Genomic DNA, 24,755 nt, shown 5'->3' with positions numbered 1-24,755 from the left:
CATACATAGCCCATACCAACCCTTTACATAGCCCATACAGAACCTATACATAGCCCATACAGAACCTATACATAGCCCATACAGAACCCATACATTGCCCATACCAACCCTTTACATAGCCCATACAGAACCTTTACATAGCCCATACAGAAACCATACAAAGCACATACTAAACCCATACATAGCCCATACCAACCCTTTACATAGCCTATACAGAACCCATACATAGCCCATACCAAACCCAAACATAGCCTATACCCACACATTATCTAGCCCATACAGAACATATACATAGCCCATACAGAACCTATACATAGCCCATACAGAAACCATACAAAGCACATACTAAACCTATACATAGCCCATACCAACCCTTTACATAGCCCATACAGAACCCATACATAGCCCATACCAAACCCATACATAGCCTATACCCACACATTATCTAGCTCATACAGAACCTATACATAGCCCATACAGAACCTATACATAGCCCATACAGAACCTATACATAGCCCACACAGAACCCATACATAGCCTATACGCACACATTACCTAGTCCATACAGAACCTACACATAGCCCATACAGAACCCATACATAGCCCATACAGAACCCCTACATAGCCCATACCAAACCTATACATAGCCTATACCCACACATTACCTGGCTCATAAAGAACCCATACATAGCCCATACCTAACCTATACATAACCCATACCGAACCCATACATAGCCCATACCAAACCAATACATAGCCCATACAGAACCCATTCATAGCTCATACCAAACCTATACAAAGCCCAAACCAGGATGATACCTAGCGATTTCCTTACCCATAGAAAACATATTCTTAGCCAATACCATGCCTTTATCCAGCTCATACATAACCATTACCTAGCCCATACAAAATTGATATCTACCCACTACCTAGCTCTATACCAAATTCACATACAGTCCACACATACCTACTCTATACGCTAAAACACAGCCCATACCTAATCTATATACAGCCCATACAAAGCCAATACCTAGTCATTGTTTAGTCTATGCATAACCATTACCTTACCTATACACAGTCCATACATAGCCCAAACATGTAGCCTATACATAACCTGTACTTAGCCTATACATAGCCCATACCTAGCACATACATGGACCATGCATAGTCCATACATATCCCAAACATAACCTATGCATGACCTGTAGTTAGCCCAAATATAGCCATGCATAGTCTACATATAACTCATACACAGCCCATACACAGCCTGCATTGCTCAGTTCCTACACCTAATAATTTTCCTGTTGCGGTATTGTGGTTAAAGCTGAGAAGTCAATGATTGATGGAACTGCACTGCATTCTTGGGAAGGGGCCTGACTTCTTCATGGGTGGATTATGACTGTTTGTATCTTTGTGACCAAAGTATTTCAGCTCTGCAGACTTTAACTTTTTTTTTTTTAACTCACAATCAGCTACAAGGTGCTCACACACTATGGGGATATTTGTTCTGCTGGATTATGCAACTGGCCTCTCACTCCACAATGAAGTTTATACCTGACATCGGATGGGATTATTCCACTACAGATCCGTAAACTGGACAGCTTATCTGTGCTTATTACAATCCTTATCAAAATTATTCAAAGTAAGAAGGGGACCACAGCTGCTACCTTACGAGATTTGCTTGAATTTGCATTATAGGTGTTTATTCGGTGTTGTTCCGATTTACTTTATAATCTGATTGACTGGCTGTGTGATCTGCCAAAAAAGGCCATTGTGTCAAGCAATAAAAGGGGCAGCACCCACCACCCATCCATATCCTTTACCCATGCCCCCTCCAAACTTTACCCATCTTCTCCCTTCATCCCCCAGTCTCTAGTGCAGTAATATACCTCCCACCTGCCCCTGATTTGGGGGGGGCTGTCCTTCTTTCAGATCTTTGTCCGTTATTCCAACTGACCTTCTTCCTTATCTCCAAAGTTGGGAGGTGTGCAGTAGTCCAGGTTTCACACGCGATATATATCCCTCCCCCCCCAAAACAAAAACTCCATGCAGACTACACAATGATATCATCAATTCCAGAAGGAAACAACATTTCCTTCTCTGAGAAATCCACAAACATTTATCATTCTCTGCTCTCTGTGTGCATTTCCATTTTGTAAATATCACATTGTTTATTCCAAATGATACACTTGTCTGATTGAAAAGGTCAGAATAACAGACACTTGTGTATTTGTTCATATTTCTCTGTCTGTTTTCTACATTTCCTATGGGCTGTCATTATTTTGGTATGAAATATTGCCCCATAGTGACTTTAACCCCTTGCTGCCTATGACATCTGGGAAACATTCCAATCGTACTCAAAATAGATGTAAACCTAAATAAGCGGCACTTTGCCAAAGGGTAACATAGATAAGGGGTAATTAGAGGTAATTAGGTAGATTAGAAATGTCTTTGAGGGTGAGAATTAACTCATCTATTCTATTTTCCAAACTATTTTTTTTCTTTTCAAAGTTTGGAATAAATGTATTTTATGTACAGCGCTGCGTAATATGTTGGCGCTATATAGATCCTGTTTATTATTAATATTAATAATAATAATAATAATATTTTATACATTTATCCATACATGCTGCCTATTAGTGACCTACCAAAAACACGTTCTGATCCTGACCTTTGAAGCCTTCAAGTTAGGGACCCCTGGTTTAGACCCTTCATTAGGTGTGTATTTCTGTCTGTGTCCCCACTTGGGATTTTCATCACCTCTTTTTCTTCTGGAAACTGTTCTTAAAACAGAAAGAGAAAACCCCAAAACATTTGAGCAACGTGGTGGGATATTTCCCAATGGGTCTTTCTTTAACCTGTAACCCAGGGCCCAGTGGTCCCCAACCAACTGACAGCTGAGTCACAAGAGCACAGGGACCAGCGGTCCCCAAACTGTGTACCTGGGCCCCCTTAGCAGGGTCAGCGGACCACAGGTTGGGGACTGCTGGTCTCCGTACTTTTGTGGCTCACCTGTCAATCGGTTGGGGACTCCTGGGCCCTTGTCTCCTGTATGCATCGCAGGCTCAGGGCGGTGGGCCGAGTTGTGTCACTGAGCACAACCCACCCACGCTCCCATGGCGGGGACAGACCTGCGATAAGACAGTGAGTTCTGGCATAATGACATCACTCTCGGGGAAGTTTCTTCTCCTTTGAGTGACACACGGCTCCCCAAACATGCGCGGTTCAGATTTCGTAAATTTAGAGGTTCGCTAGATCCAAAAGGTTGGGGACCACTGCTGTAACCCACCTACAAGTATATGGTCCACCTCCATCAGCTTACAGATTGGGCGAGTCTGATTTCATCTGGCACATGGCGGCTCGGTACATAAACAGATGCGTATAATTGGCTGTCTTAGGACATTTAAATGAATTGCATTAGAGTTGGAAACATTTTTGACAGATTTGCCTGGAGCTGTTTAATCAATTTGAAGGCTACTATGTGTTTAACTACAGCACACCACTGACTGCACTAAAGTAAGATTTCTACTTGTAATCTGTTCCTAGAAGGTATCTTGTATTTTCCAATTTCCTAGAAGATAAAAAAAACTACCCAATCAGGGCTCCAAGCCATTCTGCAAACTGTACACATTTCCCCGTCCATAAGATACATCCCCTCTTATCATTCCAGTCATTGCTCAGTAGAAGCACCCTGGACATCCATCATTGCTCTCCTCTTTGATTGTACAATATTGGAACATCTTTCATTGTGCTCTATCTGAACCTGATAGCATATTCTGCTGGATGTCCAATTTCTCTCCTTCCACAACCATTCAAGAGCTATTTCAGTCAATAGATTAGACTAATGACTGCATTAGGAGCGGCAGACAAAAGCCCAGGAACGGAGTACGAATAATCGAACGTACGGCTTTTATCGTGCAAAGGCCCATAAATCAGGCATATGATGCTGTCTACTCCGAAATAATGTAAAGTTAGGATAGCATAAAAAATACTTCAATATATCTGACAGATGGTGTTTTCTTTTGGAATTGATGTCATAACATCCTGAATTCTATTAGCCTTGGAAAAGATTTTTAATATGGAATACATTAATACAATAATAGGGTGGCTTTACTGACCCAATCAATCTATAGGGAGAGGTAAGTATAAAATATATATGAGATGCATATATATATAATTGCCAGTAAGTGTTAGTGGCATCCAGGTAAATTGTGTCTTGAAACAGGTAGCGTGTACATGATTACATACGTCTGGAAATTAACCTGCACATAAGTACACAGGCAGACTGGGCATACTCCTGCATATGGGTTCACAGGTAGTCTGGGCATGAACCTGCACATGGGTTCACAGGTTGCCTAAGCATCAGCTTGCACATGAGTGCACAAGTAGTCTAGGCATGAACCTGTACAAGGGTGCTCAGGTAGACTAAGCATTTGCCTGCACATATGTGCCAGGTAGCCTAGGCATCAGCTTGCACATGGGTGCACAGGTAGCCAGGGCATATACCTGCATGTGAGTACACAGGAGACTTGGGCATGAGCCTGCACATGAGTACACAAGAAGCCTGGGCACAAGCCCGGACATGGGTGCACAGGTAGCCTGGGCAACAGCTTGACCATGGGCAAAAAGGTATCCTGGGGATAAGCCATGAGATAGGTGCTTAGCTCATCCACTCTGCAGTAATCTTCCCTGGCTTACAGGTAAATTGTGTCAAAAAACAGGTAGGTAAATTGTTTCTGTTGAGCTCTTCTTTAGTAAAGTTCACAAAACACATCTTCTCCTTTATTACGGGTGAACATAATTCAAAATGAAATAGGAAGCCTTGAGATGCATACAGGAAGTACAACCTTCCTGCTCAGTAATTCACAGTCATAGTATACCTGTCCATTCTTTCATTGTTTGTCAATTTTAAAGCAAACCTGTCAAAAATTAATATAAAATGTCCTACAATGGAAGAATCTTTATACTCACCTGGTCCAGTGCGCAGGGGCAGACATCAGGTGGTGCAAAGTGTGCCACTGCACAAGGGCCCTGGAACCTCTGCAGCAAACAGTGCCCCCCGCAAGGGCCCCAATTCAGCTCAGCGGAAGGAAGGGTAAGTTAGTTCTGAAAAGGGGCTCACTGTTGGCTACATTCACCACTTCTGTGCCGATTCCTTACATTTCCCCCCTTCTGCCCTGAGGAATCTTTACGTTCCCCAATGCAATCTGGGGTTACTGACACCAACCCAAGTCCTGTAGCGAGTAAGGTGGGAGATGCAGACAACCCCAAACTTACAAATGCCACAGAAACCTAACAATGAGTTAGAAAATCTTAGCAGCTGAGCCTTCAATGTGTCCACTAACCAGTCACCAATCTGGATTCTCAATGATTTAGATCCTATTCATTTTGTGCTGTTTTCCAAGCTGTCTTTATTTCACTGGCCTAAATTTCCTTAAATTACCAAAGACTTAAAATTTGCCATGACCGGCCCTTACAACAGAACTTTGCCGTTGTTATTCAGCCGTAGTTTAGCTTTCCTGGATGTCTTTCCCTCCACATTACAGACAAAAAAATCCCATTTAGCAGTGACACAATAAATCTGGAATGCCACCAAACAGGTCATATGATAAGTGATGAAGTATTAGAGCCTTGTGTGGTATGCACCCACCATTAAGTACAGTGTATGTCTAGCCAAAACGTTTTGTTTTTAGATTTGCATAGAAGGGAAAAGAGTTAATTTTCCAGCCAGTTTAATTTTTGCTTTTTTGTACTATTGAGCAAATTTTAATTCATCTCCTGCCCCAGACACACAAAAGAAGTCATGGGTGATGAGAATGCCACTCCTATGCTATGTACACATGCCAGATGATTGTCGTATAATTTGACATCTATACAGTGGCCACTCCATGTCGTTTTTCAGTTCGTCCCAGTCAATCACTGAATGGCCGAGCAGGAACACAGCAGGGTGCTATTCGCTCGTTCTTCCCCTCTCCTCTCTACATATAACACTTGTTTGTTCATCTAATACTGGAAAGGATCACAAAAGATTGTTTCCAGCAACTGATCTGATGTACAGTATGTACATGGTCTTAGTGCCTTGTTTTCCCATTAAAAGTTTTCCCTTTATCTCATAATCCGGCGATACTTGGATTGGATTTCTCCTCGCTTTTACCTTTTGTAAATCACATTACTGGACAGGCAGAAATACAAATTATTTGATAGGTAAATCAGCTCTCATATATGTATTTTTTCTGCATATTGAGCTGTTTCCCTGAATTTCAGCTTTAAGAGAAAATCTGTAAAGAGAAACCATAAAAAAAACATCCTCCAACTGGCCCTTCACACTGATCTTTTCTTCGTTATCCTGAAAAGTGTTGGTTTTATTAAATTGCAGTTTCACACATGTAGAGGTTTCATTTCAGGAAAAATCTTCTCATACTGTAAACCATTTTGCTTCTTTCCATTTCATGGAGTCGGTTCCAGGAAATGTATGTGTCAGCGGCATTAAAATGAATGCCTAAATTGGCTGAGCTAATGATGGAATTCCTGTATACATATACCGTATTTCTATACAGAATTATATCATGAATTAAGAATTGTAGTTTTGTGAAACTGATTCTATCTAAATGAAATCAATGGAAGTTTTATTGATGGAAATGGAAGAAGAAAAAATGGAGTGCAACTATGGTAAATTTAATAAAAAAGATATCAGATTGCTATGTACCATGATAAAACTACTAAATGCCACTATTCCTTTGAGTTAATTGGAATCTGGTATTACTTAACTTACTTTTATGAGCCTAGGCTGTCATGGGCCCATCCCATGTGGTTGGGTCATCATACTAGTCAGGTTTAAAGGGTCTACGGCACATGTGTATCGCTCTCATCAAATATGAGTGCAGAAATTTAAATGTCCAAGAAGTGCACCCTCTGATCACATAGCTGGACAAGCAACACCTGGAAAAGGGCAGGTACAGATATTTTTTAAATAATAAGGATAAGGGTCTGAAAATTAGGGGGAGACCTGCAAATATAGGTTGAGTTTTAATTCAATGGTCTAGACCAGCCGTCGCCAACCTTTCAGACCTCACGGACCACAACATTCATAATCCTAAATCTGGCCCAATAATATACATACATTTGTAAAATGATGATCTTCCTAATGGTGCCTGATGGGACTGTGGTGGCTCTGATTCATTGATCAGCTCACGGGTAAGTGAGGTTTTAATATTGTTACTATTATCATTAGTTGCATTATCTTTGGTATTACTAAAGCAATGTAATGGCGAAAATTGTCATTATTATTATTATTTTTAAACAGGATTTATATAGCGCCAACATATTACGCAGTGCTGTACATTAAATAGGGATTGCAAATGACAGACTAATACAGACAGTGATACAGGAAGAGAGGACTCTACCCCGAAGAGCTTACAATCTAGTAGGTGGGGGAATTTACACCCAATAGGAGGGGGATATGTAGTGGTGGGAAGTAGTGAGGGTTTCAAAAGACAGAGGAAGATGGGTAGGCAAGTTTAAAAAAATGGGTTTTGAGCGCTTTTTTAAATGAGCAGAAAGTAGGAGCAAGCCGAATAGGACGAGGAGGACCATTCCAGAGAGTCGAGGCAGCTCTAGAGAAGTCTTGTATCTGTGCATGTGATGAGGTTATGAGTTATTAGTAGGTCATTGGAGGAGCGGAGAGAGCGGCTGGGGGAGTTCTTTTTTACCAGGACAGAAATATAAGTGGGACAATAACTGAGGGGGGATTTGAAGGCAAAGCACAGGAGCTTGAATTTGATTCTAAGGTGAAATGGAAGTCATTCAGAATATAAGAAATTATTAGAATATTATTTTTGTTTTATTATAATTAAAACATAAATCTATCCACTTTGTATGTTTCATTTATTCCATGCCTATTATATTATTAGTTTATTGATTAATTTTTATGTTTAATGCTATTTGTCACATTCATAGTGCTTTGATTGTTTCCTCCTTTATTACTTGTTCTCCTTTAATGTCAAAAACTAATAAAAACTTATTGAAATAAAAAAAAAATCTATCCCAGTTCCCTTTAAGTAACAGACTTTTTTGCCTCATTTTTAAACCTTCACAAAAAAGCAACATTATCAAACAACAAAAAGCAGCCCTGAAATCCGCCTGGCGCATAAATCTCCTTTCTTAATATTTCATCCATAGACAGAGCGGAGCTTAATCTTTAGTTCTGGATGTATGATGCTCTCCGGTGAGACAAATCAAATGTTTTCACACTGACAAGTTATCTGTCCTACAACAGAAGCTGCTGACACCGGGAAGAAGGCGATCTTGGAGCTGGAGATCGATAGGTGAGCATAATCTTGTAATAGGTATAAATCATATGGCTACTCCACACTGGATATGTATCAGTCCACCCGCTGAGGATTCAGTCTAATGACAGTGGAAGAATATTATTTCTTTCCACATCAGCTAGGGTTTACTTATTTCCCAAAATACATTTGTGAGTTAGTAATACCATAGAGGATTGGGAATACTTCTGTTTAAAGCTACCTACACACATCAGATAATCGTACAAAATCTGTCCTGTGTACATTGGTCACCCGATGCCACGTCACAGGAAATTGATGAACAACCAGTCAGGAATTACCACTGTGCAGTCCTAAGGAAGGGAGCAGGGTGCGGTGCCACTTGCCTGTTTTCCCCTCTTCATTGAACTGAATGGCACTGTGTGTACAGCGCTCGTTCATTCATCTGTCACTAGAAATTATCAAAAGCAATGACTTGTACCTGCCAGGACAGAAATGCTGGTGCTTTAGAATTTTAAAGCTGATTTCGGTTGTCATCCTTATCTTCGCTGTACTACTTACTAAGTTACTGACCCTGAACATGCATTTGGGACACCTGGCCTGCATGCATGATTAGATCAGTGACTTTTAGTACTTTCCCATAAATTCCCATATACAGGTAGTCCCCGAGTTAAGGACATAAGACATACGGACGACTCCTAAATACGATTCCCTGCTCGCTTGTGTGCAGGACGAAGGCTTGATGAGGGGAGGTGGGCGGTTCCCATGATTTGCAAAAGAAGTCTTTTGCTAAACACAGCTGAGGTCGTGATCCTAAGGACTCAGCTCTTCTGCAACCTCTTGTAACTCTTTAATGACCAAGACAAACTCTGTAGTTATTTATTTTTGTATATCAAAGCACAGCTTGCTGCAGAAGTTAATGAATGTCTAGGCTCCATAAAGTTTTTTTTTTGGCTTTGTTTATGATTAGCTCACAGTGAAGATTCTATACAGTAACTGACACCACCTGATAATATGTTAAGACAAACATCTGTCCTAATTGCATTTATTAAAATAATGTACCTGTTTCGACTTACATACAAATTCAACTTAAGAACAAACCTACAGTTCCTATCTCGTATGTAACCTGGGGACTACCTGTATAGCATAACAGGTATCAAATCATTTTGTTTAGCTTAGCATGTAGTTCTTGGTATTATTATAGCTCATTTGCGATTTCTTACAATCCTATAGATGCAGTGCTTTGATCAGCTGCCCCATTAGCCATAACAGGGTTAAGGTACTGAAAGTTGCTGCAAGTATGCTTAGCCTCCTTTACATCTAAGCACTTGTCAGATTTGCAGCTACACTGCTGTAACTCTATAACCAGATATATTATTCAGAAAGCTTTAGGAGTCAACCTAAACTGTACTGGCTTTAGAGTATTTACATTGCCAACAGTTTCAGTTGGAGTTAAAGCCCAACTTGAAAAATTAGTTTAATAAAAATTAAAAAGCAGATAAAATGCTGATATTCACTTTTTCCCAGGAACTGTCCTCTGCAGACTCATTGGTCCTTCTCCAGGTTCCAGCCCTGCATAGCCTCCACTGGAAATGCAACAGGAAATCCTTCTAAATTAAATGGAATTCCCATCTTGTAGACAGGGACACAAGTTCTCATTCGAAGGTTTACCATCATCTTGTTCTAGTGGGTCACCAGGAAAATAGGCAATGCATCTTCCCAAGACTGATGTAGTCAGCAATACAAATGCTGCCATTCCATTCCCTATTCAAAACTTTTTAGCTGTACACACATTTTTAACATTGGTTCCAATAGAATTTGTTCTACTTTGCCTTAACCTTAGACGTTCCTAAACAGATCAGTATGTATTTCCAACCCTTGAGCAATCATCGTTGTAAAATATAACATTTTGATGACTGCACATCCAATCCTTACCTCAGGTGACTGTCAAGTAACATTCCAACATACCAGAAACTGAGCATCATTCTCGAGATTCTATCTCCATACACACAGGGTCTGATTTACTGACATTGTGTGACAACACATACATTGCAATGACAGGACATCCAGAAATATGTCAAACTTTTTATTTCTAAACTTTGGTTATACTAAAATGTCAAAAAAGCTTGGGTTACAAAAGTTAAACTATCACGGATAATTATCTACTGATATAGAATACTCTATTCTCATTGCAATGGCATGGAGGCTTCCAAACATCATACATAAAAATTTTATCCAAACATATTTACTAAATGCTACTGCTAGGACAAGGTTTTTGTGTGCAACTGTGGAGTGGTGTATCATAAATCAGGCAATAAGATTTCCCTTAAGTGGGATGTTGCCAAGCTCTAATCATAACAACAAATAACGAATAGACAAGTGGGGGTTTTTTAAAGGCAAAAATAAGTACTGTATTCAGTGATACTTCTCATGGAATACAAAGATACAATGATCCAAGGTACAATATAGTATTTTTGAAGACCTTCACATCAAGGGACCAGTAGTCCACCTATAAGGTTGGTGCTAGACGTAGGTTACCTACCAAATACATGATAATCATCACTTGTAACAGGGCCAAAGAGAACCAAAGCAGAGATGTTAAGCACAGCCAGAAAACCCAACACGTTTCGCACGACGTGGGCTTCCTCAGGGGTAGCTGAGCATTAGTAGTTGCAAATATTGCATTATAAAACATGAGTAAACATCAGCAATACATAGGATTATCTCTGCTTTGGTTCTCTGATTATCATGTAATAAGTAGGTAACCTATGTCTAGCACCAACCTTATAGGTTTGATGTGAAGGTCCTCAAAAATACTATATTGTACCTTGGATCATTGTATTTTTGTATTCTAGGAGAAGTATCACTGAATACAGTACTAATTTGTGCCTTTAAAAACCCCATTTGTCTATTTGTTATTTGTTCCTAAATGCTACTGCTACCTATATAAATCACTGAGTCCCCTGTGGTTTATGGGCCCCTCACAAGATAATAGTTGGCAACAGTTTTCCTACCAATTTCAGTGCAGTGGGTAAACACTCCATTGCAGTATGGCTGAAGCTGACATAAAAGCAGCCCTGACCATGCATTATCAATGTTGGTCTCTTGCCAGCTGTCTCCATGAGTAGAGTTGTCATCACAAGATCTTTATCACCTAATGGAAGCTTTCAAGTTCACAAATATGTTCTGTTATTACATGCATTTCATACACGTCTTTCAGCTTTTCTTCTTTCACAGTTTCAATCCCTTTGGAACTAAATGCCTTTCTTACATTTAAATTTGTAGTGCTGAAAAAAACCTGGCAGGCAATATGAAGAAAAATCCTCTGCCAAAGACAAGGGCCAAATAACGAATTTATTAAACACCTCTTTTTACCTTAAATAGGCAGAGACTCCGGGGAAAACCCAGAAAATTCCTAATTACGGCACAGGGGATATAAAACTTATGAGCATAAGAATATTAGTTGTTGGTTTGGTTTTTGAGTCTAATAGGAGTATACATAGCACCATTGTGAAGAAGAGGCAGCGCTAAGAGTGTGACTTTGGATCCGCACAGTAACACTATAGGTGGATTCTGGGGTTCTGGGGCGCTCCCCCCATGACCTTTATGTCGCTCTTTTTGTCTCCCAGCTGACTATATGTAGGAACTACGGTTTCATGGTTTTTAATTGCCTTTTTTTTCTCCTGAAGAAGTGGACGCGATACACGAAACATGTTGAGGATACCATGTATTTGGTATTTGCATGCTAAGAATAGCATGTATGTATGGATGCATGCTAGGATTTTTGTGTTGGTTTAAATAAAATGTTTTTTTAGGATCATTTGGTCAAATTTCTGTATTAAAGTAAATGTATCAAAATAAATGATAAGAATATGTTTTTTTAAAGGAAAATATTAGATGTATGGTGCCTTAAAAGTCCCAAAAATTACTGGAGTATTAAAATCACTAATCAAAGCTGTCAACCGCAAACAGTTAGAATACATATTTCAGTATTTTGACATCCAGAATTTGACTAGGCACTTGAGGTTACTAGTAGAGGTGAGCAGAATGGAAGATATCAAAGTCAGACCAAATCTGGTCAGATCGATCATAAAATCCAACCGGATTCGCAAATCAAATTCTATATTTTTTTTTTTTTTTTTTTAAAAGGTTTAAAATTACTATTTGGAGTAAAAATCACTCAAAACAGTTTGCTTGCCCAACTTTAGGAACCTTGAACAGAATGGTGGCAGTCCAAATCAATTTTCCTGTTTTATTCACCTTTAATTGTTCTGACAATACAGGGAGAAAATGCCTGTGTACAACTCGCAATAAACACTGTGATTTCACTTGGTTAACAGTCACAAATTGGGACAGAAACTATTAACCATGTAAAGCTTGGAAATTGGTCACTGATGTGTCATCATTGGCCAACTGTGCATTGTCCTTTATAGAGGGTTGGATTGATGTCATTCTTGATGTTGGCCCCAGCCCCCCTGTAGAAGATGAGTCGGAGACAAGTGTGCCAACGTGGCTGCCTGTCATTGGATGATTCTGCAAAGTGTGGGGTAGCTGAGCATGGCGAACTCAAATTTTAAGTTCTGATCCAGTGGAATAGCTCTAATCATACTAGAAATCAACTCCTATCAGTACTATCCAACCACAACTAGTTTCTAGACTGTATACATCACTATTGTTTGCAGAAATGTACCTAATTAACCTAAATCCTAATAATAATATTATGTAGTATGATAAATCATTGAGGATCATTTTTTTAAATTAAATAACTTACTTTTACTTTTTTTGTCTTGCTTTGTTACATCTCTGCTCTTCTGATCTTATACAGTCATATTACAACCACTTCATGACTACATGCACTGCAGTAATAACTGTATGGCAACTCACACATCGGATTCATATATGGTGATAACAATGGTCTGTGCTTGTCTAGGGTGTGTCCAAAATGCAACCGGTGGTCTCCGATGGAACCCCATGTGACGGGTGTAAAAATAGAAGAACAGAAGGCAGGATAGAGCATTATCATCCCAATAAAAAGTGTTGAAAAGTGTCTGAATAAGGGCCATTCCATTTCTCAACAAACCTTATTGTAGACCCAGTAATGTCGCAACAATGTCTGTAAGCTTGTCTGTGCAATGCAGAAAGATTATGGCTACTAGGAGGTGCTGGGTGCTTTACATGGCTTTCTGAAAACAAGAATTAAGGTAACACCCACATGTGATGATGAACCTTTATAAATGAAAGGACAGAAGACCAATAAATCAAATAGGCAGGCCATAAAGATTCCAGGAGCAAGGGACCAGATGGTGATGGATTAGCTAGGAAATAGTCAGGCTCCAACTTGTTGCAGCTTCTACTGCACGTTATGAGAAGCTGACTGTGTGTGGTGAAATCAGGGAAAGCAATTTCTATCCAGAAGGGTAGCATACACAACTGTTTCTTTGTCTTTATTTCTGTGTTTATCACAATATTATGTAATAAAAAAGAGTACTGAGTATACTTTGGTACCCACTGACATCAGTCTCCAAGGATCAGTTGTGTTTTTTTAGATGCTTGCTAACATTCACTTATTCAATAACTTGTCCTTGCTACAACTCCAAGCTTTTAGAGAACCCATGCTTTAATCCAAAGCAACATGGAAGATGAATAGTGGACTGTGATCATTGGGGACACATTCAGCTCGTACTTGCAGATATTTGGATTTTAATAAGCTCCACAGTGAAAGCATCTGGCCTGCAATGGAGAGTGGCAAATGCCAGCAACATTTTTCCATTACTAGTGAGAATTAGCCTCCAGTCAGTGCCTGTGCTGGCAGGCCCAGAATACAATGCATCATTGTAACTCCGGTGGCACAATGACTGGAAGACTAACCCCTTCACTTCAGGACCAGAGAGGGAAATGTCAGATATTACTGACTACACTAGGGAGAAGTGGAGGAGAATAATACTACAATGAATGTAGAAACTTGGATTCATGTAGGATTTTATTTGAGTTTAAAGTATAGTTGAAGCTTTATTTTTTGGAATGAGTTAGAATTAGCTCAAAACTGTGCTAGAGCTTACACAGGGTATAGACTCCATTTGATGAATTTGGACCCATCTGGAGACACTATTACCATCAGGCGGGAAGTTAGTGGGGTAAGTCTCTTGCTCTTTAATACTCATAAGTGCCAGGAGACACAGAAATTCACATTTCCCCTTTTTAATGAAAACTAAAGAAAAACTTTGAGATATAACCCAAACAATGTGCTACCTGTCTACACCCTACTGTATATCATCCTCAATACCAAGGGTATCAAACTCTGGCCCGCGGGCCAAATCTGGCCTGCAACCTCAGTTTTTTTGGCCCCCAAAGGAATCCTAAAAATGAATTGCAGCTGGCCCGCCGCTGCATTGAAATAGCGCCGCTACTATAATTCCCGGCATCACTCACGTCTATAGACAAGCAGGCTCTCTGCCTATGTGTGGCCCCGCATTGGACTGTTTTATAGATGCAAGTAATGCCGGGAATTGTAGTAGCAGCATCACTCGTGTCTATAGACCAGTGGGCTCTCTGCCTATGTGTGGCCCGGCATTGGATTGTTTTATAGACACAAGTACTGCCAGGAATTGTAGTAGCAGCATCACTCGTGTCTATAGACCAGTGGGCTCTCTGCCTATGCGTAGCCCCGCACTAGACTGTTTTATACATGCAAGTACTGCTGGGAATTGTAGTAGCTGTGCTATTTCAACAAAGAGGGAGTTCCAGTGGCGGGCCACTCATACAATTTAGCCTGCCTCGATTTTTTCAATAAATTTCAAGGTTAGCCCTTGACTTTGTCTAAGTTTTTAATTTTGGCCCACTGTGTATTTGAGTTTGACACCCCTGCTGTATACCAAAGGTAACCAATCATTAATACTCAGCAAGAACTGATGATAGCAGTATATATGCAAACTAGACCATATTGTAATCTTTAACATATACAATAAAGATCTGTTTCTGAATCTAATTTTGATCCCTGACCCTCTTTACAGAAATATTTGGAAGAATCAAAAAAAGTAACCATTCCAGTGCACTCCTTTTTTTTGTACTTCAGTTATGATAAGTAATTCAGTATTTTAGGACCATGCCACTTACAGCCCAGACTGCATGCCGAACACCATTCCAACAAACTTATAAAACACGAAGGAGATACTTGTGTACTATATATGACTTGATACATTCCCTAATAGGAAGCTATCATTTAACACAGAGAAGTTCTGGAAAATTACAGCCCATACCTTCACGCTTTGTTCCCAAGCTTAGGGCTGAGGTTCCAACACCCGCTGTTTATATTTAATCAATAACTTTATTCTGTACTTATATTACAGAATATGTTTCTCACATGAGGTTAGCAGTTACCATAGCAGCTTGAAAAATAAGAAAAAGACTCAACTAGATTATAGTGAAATGAATTGCTTCAGTCGATGACAAATATTCAGTTTCATATAGATAATGGCTGCTTAACCAGTAGCTTGGCTCGAACCCAGGTGTCTGGCCTAGCCCAGTTTCCTCCCTCCTATACCCTTCCCGGACCATCCCTACCTACTGAGATCTAAATTTTTGGAGAACTGCTTGGACCACAGAAGAAAAGGTGGTGACCCACAAAAGCTTGTCCTGAAAATGTTCCTTAACCACCTGAGCATTACACTGAGGTCTAGATTTCTGTACCAAAAGAGATCCACTGTTTTTCATGAAATTTTTTTTTTAAATTGTAGACCTGTAACTTACAGAAATATGTCCGAACAGGGGTTCTAGTAGATATTATGAATATAAAAAATGTATTTACTTTTATTTTATTTTTTTTTATTTTTTTGTATTGGATTGGATACTGGAGTTTGTATTCAATCCAATATAAAATAAGCGTTTGAATTTACCAGTTATGTACTTTGTATTAATTTTATATTATTTTGTATTGGATTGGATACACAAGGTTTTATCCAATCAAATACAAAATATAAATTTGAATTTCCAAGGTATTTACTTTTATTTTATTTTTTTTTTATTTTTTGTATTGGATTGGATAGGGAGTTTGTATTCAATCCAATACAAAATGACAGTTTGAATTTACCAGTTATATACTCTGTAATTATTTGAATTATTTTGTATTGGATTGGATACAGGAGTTTGTATTGAATCCAATACAAAATGAATGAATGAGTTTCAATTTGAATTTCCCGCACACGCGCCGACGTCATCACGCACGCAGGGAGGAGCCGTCCGTTTTTTTTTTCTCCGCCGAACGGGTTCTCGTTTCAGAGATCATCCGGCGCTGGAAGAAGAAGGACGTGGACGATCAGCGGGACCAGGTAAGAAGCCGGCCGGCATCTTAGCGGTCCCGCTGGCACCCAACGAAGGCACCCGACGCTGGAGAGGGAGATCGACGGACGACGATCGACGGAGGACGACGCTGGAACACGAACACGACGCTGGATGAGCACAGCGGGACCAGGTAAGTAAGGATGGGAAAAAACTCGGGGTTAACCATCGTAGCCATTTTTTTTTGCCCGTACGAAGGTCGGGCTTAACGGCAAGGAGGTTAATGGACATTTCTCAACACTCATCACCCGCTGTTCTTTCTATATCCCCTTCTTTCCTCTTCTATTCTATATGTTTTTTCTTCCTTTCTTTTCCAACTCATTGATCTCTAAGCTTTGTTTGTAGTACTTGTATTTTATACCCATCGCTGATATGGTGTCTTGACATGTATGTTTATACCTAAATTCTTCTGATACTGTTTATTTAGTTCTTTGTTGTCAAAAATCAATAAAGAGATATTGAAAAGACAATCAACCAAAAGAATCATGTTATTCTTAAAAGACTTGAGTTCCCATCTCCTCTCACTTATTGTGGCTAGGAGAACACTAATTTAAAAACTGTCCATGCCTCCTTTTAGAATCCAAAGCAGCCATTCCCAATCAAGCGTTCTATGGAACTATAGGTTTCCTCCAAAGATGTCTAAGGGTCGTTCGAGTTGTTGACTGGCTACCATAACCATTTTCCCAACCACTCTTACCAACCAAGATTAAGAAAGTTTGATCTAAAGCTATAAAAAATATATTCATTAAAACATAAAAAGACAACAATATTTATCGTTAGTGAAAGCACAAACAAACTTGTAAATTTTAGTTATCAAGAGTTTAATGGGGAATTGTATAACCTTACCAGTAGACTGGACGATCTTTCATGGGCCGAGACATACCACATGGTTTGTCATGGGTAATCTGATGAGAATCAGATTCAACAAACATTTACAAAGCATCTAACAAGCTTCAAGTGGCTTTCTGTAGGAGGTGATGTAAGTGAGAGATAAAATGTAGTTGCCAATACCTTATGGATGAACCTGGCCCATGACCAAGCAGTCATCTCTGAGGACCATAAGACACAATGACTGAAATCAGGTGCATTGGTTCCTACGTTCAAGCTTCCAAGCCCTTTTGCCATATACATTATTGTTGCAGTTCATAAACGATTCCAGCTGCTTCAGAAACATTTTCTTATTCCTCCCCTTAATCTACACATCTTATTTAATGCATATACAGCAAAGGTTTACAATTTTCCATAGCAAAAGTTCGGAAAAACAGCTCTCATTTGTCTGTCCAGTCCAAACTGCTTAAAGTGAAGCAGTATTCTTTTTATTCTCCATAAACTACAGACAGCAATGTCCAGCAGGCATTTATCCTATATTATTAATCAGCAACCCTAACGGGCAAATAGCAATATTGGTTCATGAATTTGTTCTGACCCCCATATCACTATTATTTAGTGGGGTAATTCATCACAAGAACAGAGCAATAAGAGGTGGTAGGAGAAGTTTTAGCTTTAGGGCACCAAGGAAGATGGGCATTGTATTAGACAATGTGTCTGATTTATTAATGCTCTCCAAGACTGGAGACGATAGACTATCATGGGAGAACCTGGGTGATCCAGCAAACTTAGTACAGATCTGGTCCAGGATTGAAAAACATTTGTCATTCAATGGTAAGTGACTTTTAAGAAATCATTTCCTATGATAGTCTATCTTCTCCAGTCTTGGAGAGCTTTAAAAAAATCAGTCCCATTGTTTGCAAGAACATGATTTTTTTTCTTTCCCCCTCTTGTATTAAGAACTAAATGTGCCCAAGTCCTCCTTAACCTCCCTATGCTCCAGTGCTGCGCTCAGATTCCTATACTATCCATTGCTTTTGATCCTCTTCAGGATGAATGATGGTCATTGTTGAGGACTTTGGAGAAGGCAGGGGAGCTGAAGGAAACAGACACAACTGGAGTTCCACTTTAAATCCTTAGTGAAATTACAACCCTTTTGCTACCTATATGTCTTGCACTTCTCCCAAATCCCTGGACATATATTATCTTTACCATAGAGGAGAGCTGGAGTTAAGGCAGAGCCACTAACCTGTAGTTACTGCCTAAAGGTCTTTCAGGTAAACCTCATTCATCTGAGGTTAAATGATTAGTGCCAATTCATTTAATCATATGACTAGCCATTTCAGGAGCTTAAAGCACTGTTGGGTATTTCTGGGCTCCTTTTATGATCTACTACCTTAAAGCATGGTGGACATAGAGGTGGTACTTTACCATTGGCCTTCTTTAGGGGTCCCCTTTACATTCTGCATGTTATGGAATAGCAACACAAAGTCTTTCAGCTTACTACCTATGTTATATGGGCAATATAAAGATATAACTGCAGCCAGAATGGGTGGGATTTTAAGAGTGACCCAGGGCAAGAATGCCACCTCTTGCCATTTTCTCTGTATAGCACAATCTTTCCTCTTTTTTGCAGCACTACACAATGGTTGCACTTTACTGCTTCTTCTGAATATGAGTCAAGAGACTTATTTCAAACAATGTTTCCTCTGTGTGGAGGATATCCCCAAACATTCCCATCAGTTTTTTCATCATAATACTTCGATATCCTCCATCTAATGCCAAACTTAAAATAACTTTGTTAAATTTAGCCATGTCCGATAACATCATTATACATAGCTAGCGAACAAAAGACAGCTTAATCCTTCTCTTGTGGTTCATCCAACCAGGAAACATGGAAAACCATTAGCCAAAGATTCCGCTCATTTTGTATCCATCAGAGATTCAACCCTGGAGCAGTGCTAGCCCTACACAGCAATTCAGCATCCATAGATGGAATTAGAAGTTCAGTTCATTTACATGGTTGCCAGTTACAATAACATCTTGTGGGTGGACTAAAACCGCTGAAAGTAATTAGCGTAACTGAAAAACACAATTCACAAAATGAGTTTTCCCTAGCAAACTTGAATGTTATGAGTCAGGGCCAGGTTCAATGATTCTTTGTTGTGTTTGGATCTTATGAAGCCTCCGGCATATTCTGTTTTATGTCATCACACCCTGGCTTCTGGATAGACAAGCCCGGAATTTTTGGAAGTAATAAAAATTGGACTTTATTGTTTTGTCTTAAAGATGGGAGTAATTTTATTTGGAACATAAATTTAATATCAAAGCAAGGCAATGACAAGTAAAAAAAAATCTACTGGGTAATGAAAAAGAATAATTGCAATGAATTATCTTCTAAAGCACTTGGAACCTTTTAAAACTACATACTGAGACATCTAATTCTTGTAGATAGAAATGATCCTTGGTGATTGTTGGGGTGATAGTGTGAAAAAACGAGCCTTGATGAGTAACCTGTTCTGTTTTATGGAGAGGGAGGAGGACGGGCAGGAGGCGTCACACTGTGTCCTCTCCATTAGAAAACATTAGCTGTCCTTCTTGTCGGTCATTTAGTGTTCTGACGTGGCAAATCACTAAACAATGCCGAGGGCAGCTGTTCTGACTCAATCATGAACAATTGTCCTGGGCAATATACAGTAAATTTAGCATCTGGTGTGGCATCTAAGTGTATGGTTACTTGTCTTTTTTTAAAACACTAAAGAACAAAAAGTATTACATTGCATTTTATGGCACAGTGGGTGCATTAGTTTTCTCACTTTCTTTCTTATTTTGTAGCTATGCAGTTGTTCCGGCCAAAAACTTTAAGTGCACTATGCTCATGGATCTAAGAGGATCCACAACTGGACAGCTAAAAGAAAAGTTTCTAGGCCACTAAAAAAGTTATGTGAACACCTAAGAAGGAACCCACAAGAAGAGATCCTATGCACTGCAATGTTCTATGCATTCTATACTCACTCTCCATTACTTTCCATCACTATCCTAGTAAAAAGACCCACATATGGTTGACTGGCAGGTCCATGATAAAAGCATTGTATGGGAGAACCATAAAGGCTTCATAGAGATCAACTGTTGATGGCCTTCAAGTTTCGTCGGTAAAAAATGATAGCTCCCTGCTCCAGCACTCATTTCTAGAATGATGAGCTATTAGAAGATGCCAGTACCTTTTCACAGACTGGATGACTTGTTATTTGAATAAAAGAGCAATACACTGTGCAGTCATTAGGAACAGAACATACACAAGTCATGGACAGTTATGATCTGTCAGTAGCAGGAGGGTGTAGGCTTCACAAACCATCTGTCTTGATACGAAACAGACCTAAACTCAGACTGCTGCCTTCAAATTGGAGATGAAGACTGACAAAAAATCATTCCACAAACAACAGATCATCACAAAACTGACATTAGACAAACTTGTGTGGTTGTGCATATGTGTGCAGGTGATGGTCCATTTTCAGATGGAAGGGGAACAGAAGTGATTGGCTGAGAAAATTCACAACAGCCAAAAACTTCACCTTGGTAGGCTTTCAAACATTCCCTAATATCAAGAAACCACTTTCCTTATCAATAATAGCACTGCCAAACATAAACATTTCAGCTTATAAATGAAAGGCCAGTATATAATCAATGAACAAAAACCCAATTGTTTAAGCGTTAGACATTACAAATAAACATTTAATTAATAACAAAGGTTTCTCAGAGCACTTTGGTTTAGCTAAAGAGCCAGCAGAACTGCTTGCTTTAGAAAAAATGTAAATGACTGAAACTTAAAATGGGAATTAACCTAATTAACAAAAAATTGGGAGCATACAGATCCTTTTTTGCAAATAGGATTGGCTATGTCTCTTCTGCAATAAAACAAATTTACCTGCCTGTTCACAATATATTGCATAATGTTCACTGAGTATAGTGTACAATACCAGCAAATCCCATGCTCATGCAAGAACTACGTCGAACACCCAAAGTTGGAAGAGGACCAGGTTAAGATGTCAGCCCCAGTAAGATACAAGAGAGGTGCAATTAGTTCCACTTTAGGACATCAATAGACAAAGAATGAGTTATGGTTTAGAAAAGCTCAGTAAATGATAATTTATTTGAAAACCCTGGCCTGTATGTGGCCCTTGAAAACTAGGATTGGACAGCCCTGAATTAAAACCCTGAGTTTAGGTTCACTTTAAATGGGATATGAAAAGAGCAACATAAACGTTCAAAGGGCGGTATTCCACATATCAATTTCCATGTTACACGTCAGATAAATAAAAGATTTATTTGTTAAAGTGGAACTAAGCAAGTTAGGCTAAGTGTCACTAGCCGGGTTCCCCTAGTTTTTTAGATAATACAAAATGAAATAGTTATGTGCCAAAGCCTTTAGCATCAAATGATTGGCCTATACAATAAGCATCGGGGAAAGGAAAAGAGAAAGCGTCTTTTTGAGCACAGATATGTAGATATATGATAGAATACACAAAATAATGTTAAAAATTTGTACATTTAGGTAAAACGACATATATAAAGGTGTGAAATATTCAATCTATTCACATAGTACTGAGCAATTATTGGGGTTGTGCAGAAGCAAAGGGTCACTAAGCGGGTCCCATCCCAACGCGTTTCACCCCTTTGGGCTTCCTCAGGGGATTAGGAGACCCTAAAATGTGTACAACGTGAGGATTGGACCAATTGGGAAAAAGCGGTGTGTCGTTTATTAGTCCAAGATGAACATTCCAATCATAAAGGCAGTTTGGATGCTTTGGATGCCAGTCACAGTGTGTGATTATTTCTGACGTGCCATCTTTGGTCTTCTCTACTTCTTCTTTGCTCTTCTTTTCTCCGTCACCCGATCTCGCACTCCGCAGGTGTGGGAAAGAGAAAAAAAGAAATCCGATCTCACTGCACATGCGTGAGATCGCCATCTTTTTCCCCTAAGAGGAAAATAGCCCTTTATCTTGGGCATGCGCAGAAGGAGCATCCAGAGCCTCCCGAGATGCATGATTTAGGTATCCCGGGGTGCTCTACACTCCCATTAAGTCTTGATTGCTGCGGCAGCCATTGCATCTCATATTGTGACACAGCTAATGGTACTATGGGATGGTATATGGGATATTATTAGCCCAAAACTCTGCACATACATGAATGGTAAGAAAGGAAATACTGTACCATACATGTCCATTGAAAGTAAATTATCAGAATATGCAATGGTCACTTAATAAAAGTTTATTGAATGAAATGGAGTTCTTTGCACTATACGTAGTGATGAAGTGAACAGAAAGGCAAAGGATCTCCTCTGCAACCTTGATAAAATTACGCTAGGTGCTCTTTAAATACATGTGAGTACACCATGTGAGGTTAGGCAGACACATTTAAAGGGACCTTTGAGTTTTGATGCCCCGACACATGCTCACATGCTGTTTCCTGGCTCTCGAGTGTGTATAACACTATGTATATGTGTATAACCCCTGTTTTGGATTCACTATTAATATTTGTCCCTGGGACAGAATGGAAAGTGAAAATTTACAGAAAGAAAGGAGAGAGGGGAATTAATCTAATGGAAATACCTGTTCAGGTATTATTCAATCAATAGGAACACCTCTTCCGGTAACAATTAATGGGAACACCTCTTGTAGTAACAACCAATGCAGACACCTGTCCCAGTGACAACCAAGGATTGCCATTCACTTTGGAAGGATTTCCTCCCAATTTCATAAACAAAAAGTGTGGGATTTATATACAATGTAGAATAAAATATAGCAGAAGACAATATTAATTATAAACAGTATTAGAACCAATTACAATGACCTCTTGTTTCCTATACATGGCACACCTGCTTCCCGTTTCTGGCAATCCCCACACTGAACCACCATAGATCTGACTTTCCTACAAAGTCTTGTATGGAGCAGGAGACTTCATGGTGACTTTATTTCCTTGTCTTGGTGAATGAGGAAGTTTGCTGTCAGTTTATGAGGTCACTTACCTGCTTCTGGTATGGTGTGTCCTAAGGCAGAGCTGAGAAGAATGTGCAGGTAGAATCCCAGGTAGACAAACATAGCAAAGTTCAGACTGGTGATCTTATCTCTACAAGCAAAGCTTCCCCAATCTGGGCATATTCCTCAGCAGACACTCCCTGGTAGGTGGCTCATCCCTGAGCAGTTTGCCCTGAATCTGGCTTGGCACTGCCAGGAGAAGGGTACAAGCCAGGCAGAGGCTCCTGCAGTCAGTGTAGAGTTAACCATCTGATGAGACTTGCTGAGTTCTTGGGGGGTTGCAGGTTACAGCAGCTCTACCAATTCAATAACAAGTTGTGAAGTCATCCCAAACTGTGGCTTCTTCTGCCCCCACGTGTTACACAGCAAGGAAAAAACTTCATTTCTCTACACACCCTCTATAGACTCAGATACTGGAAACTGGATTCCTGCAAGGTCCTAATGCTGCCTGTGTGCACCTTTGTATGCACAGCTGGTAATCCTATGAACTCAAATGTCCCTGATAACAATATAAACCAGATCACACTTTCTCAGATCTTTTTTTTTTGCTTGGAACAGTTTTAGATCTAGGGGAACCAGTGCTAAAAAAGTGTTTAAACTCACAGCATACAAATCATCAAAGTGTGACTAATATATATGGTTTTACAATTAAGAATTGTGTGGCATCCAGAATAAATGGCATTAGATCATTTTTATATCCTCAGCTTTATTACACCCAATAGTCAGTAATAATCATGGCAATACCATAGTTAACGACATTGACATAGTGAAATAATTAATGACAAATAGTACATTAAAAATTTGGCATCAGGCAGATCTTTATTATGTAAAGGGACAGGTGATTTCCGTTCTGCAAAAAGTATTCTTACCTGCCTGATCACCATCCCAAATGTCAGAATTTGCTGAGCTGTGCATGCACTTCTCAGAATAGGTTACCAGAATATTAACACATCCCAGCTTTCCATGCAAATGCTGGGTCTGGATGAGTTTCTAAACACCTGCTTGGGAGTTACGTTATCCTAGTCTCAAGATAGGAGAAGAAGGAAGAATATGGGGGTACTTGTGATGGAACAGAGACAGGTGAGTATTCACTGGGTTTAATTCTACTATAAGAACTGAAAAGAAACACAAACAGGTAAATATTAGTGGTCATTATAGAATATAGCTGTCCTTATATTGCTGGTCATTGTAAGTGTGTGATTTCTTTGTTGTTGGGCATTGTCCATAAAAAACAAAATACCTTGGACCTTCTAGCCCATCCTTTACCACCCCATCA

The 24,755-nt window shown here is 39.5% G+C and overlaps 1 protein-coding gene across 1 annotated transcript in view; it reads right to left on the bottom strand.

Moving 5' to 3' along the window:
• VWA1 (von Willebrand factor A domain containing 1) overlaps positions 1–23,819 on the bottom strand; it is a 61,989-nt gene extending 38,170 nt beyond the window's left edge. The window contains exon 1 of the mRNA XM_072425479.1: positions 23,470–23,819. Coding sequence (XP_072281580.1) covers positions 23,470–23,542 — 73 coding nt within the window. The 5' untranslated portion in view covers positions 23,543–23,819. The remainder of the gene's footprint in view (positions 1–23,469) is intronic.
• Between the last annotated feature and the right edge of the window lie 936 nt (positions 23,820–24,755).

This window comes from Pyxicephalus adspersus, chromosome 11 (genome assembly GCF_032062135.1).
Source record: "Pyxicephalus adspersus chromosome 11, UCB_Pads_2.0, whole genome shotgun sequence".
NCBI classification, from domain to species: domain Eukaryota; kingdom Metazoa; phylum Chordata; class Amphibia; order Anura; family Pyxicephalidae; genus Pyxicephalus; species Pyxicephalus adspersus.
The sequence above is the reverse complement of the archived record's forward strand: the minus strand, read 5'-3'. Positions and strand labels throughout refer to the sequence as shown.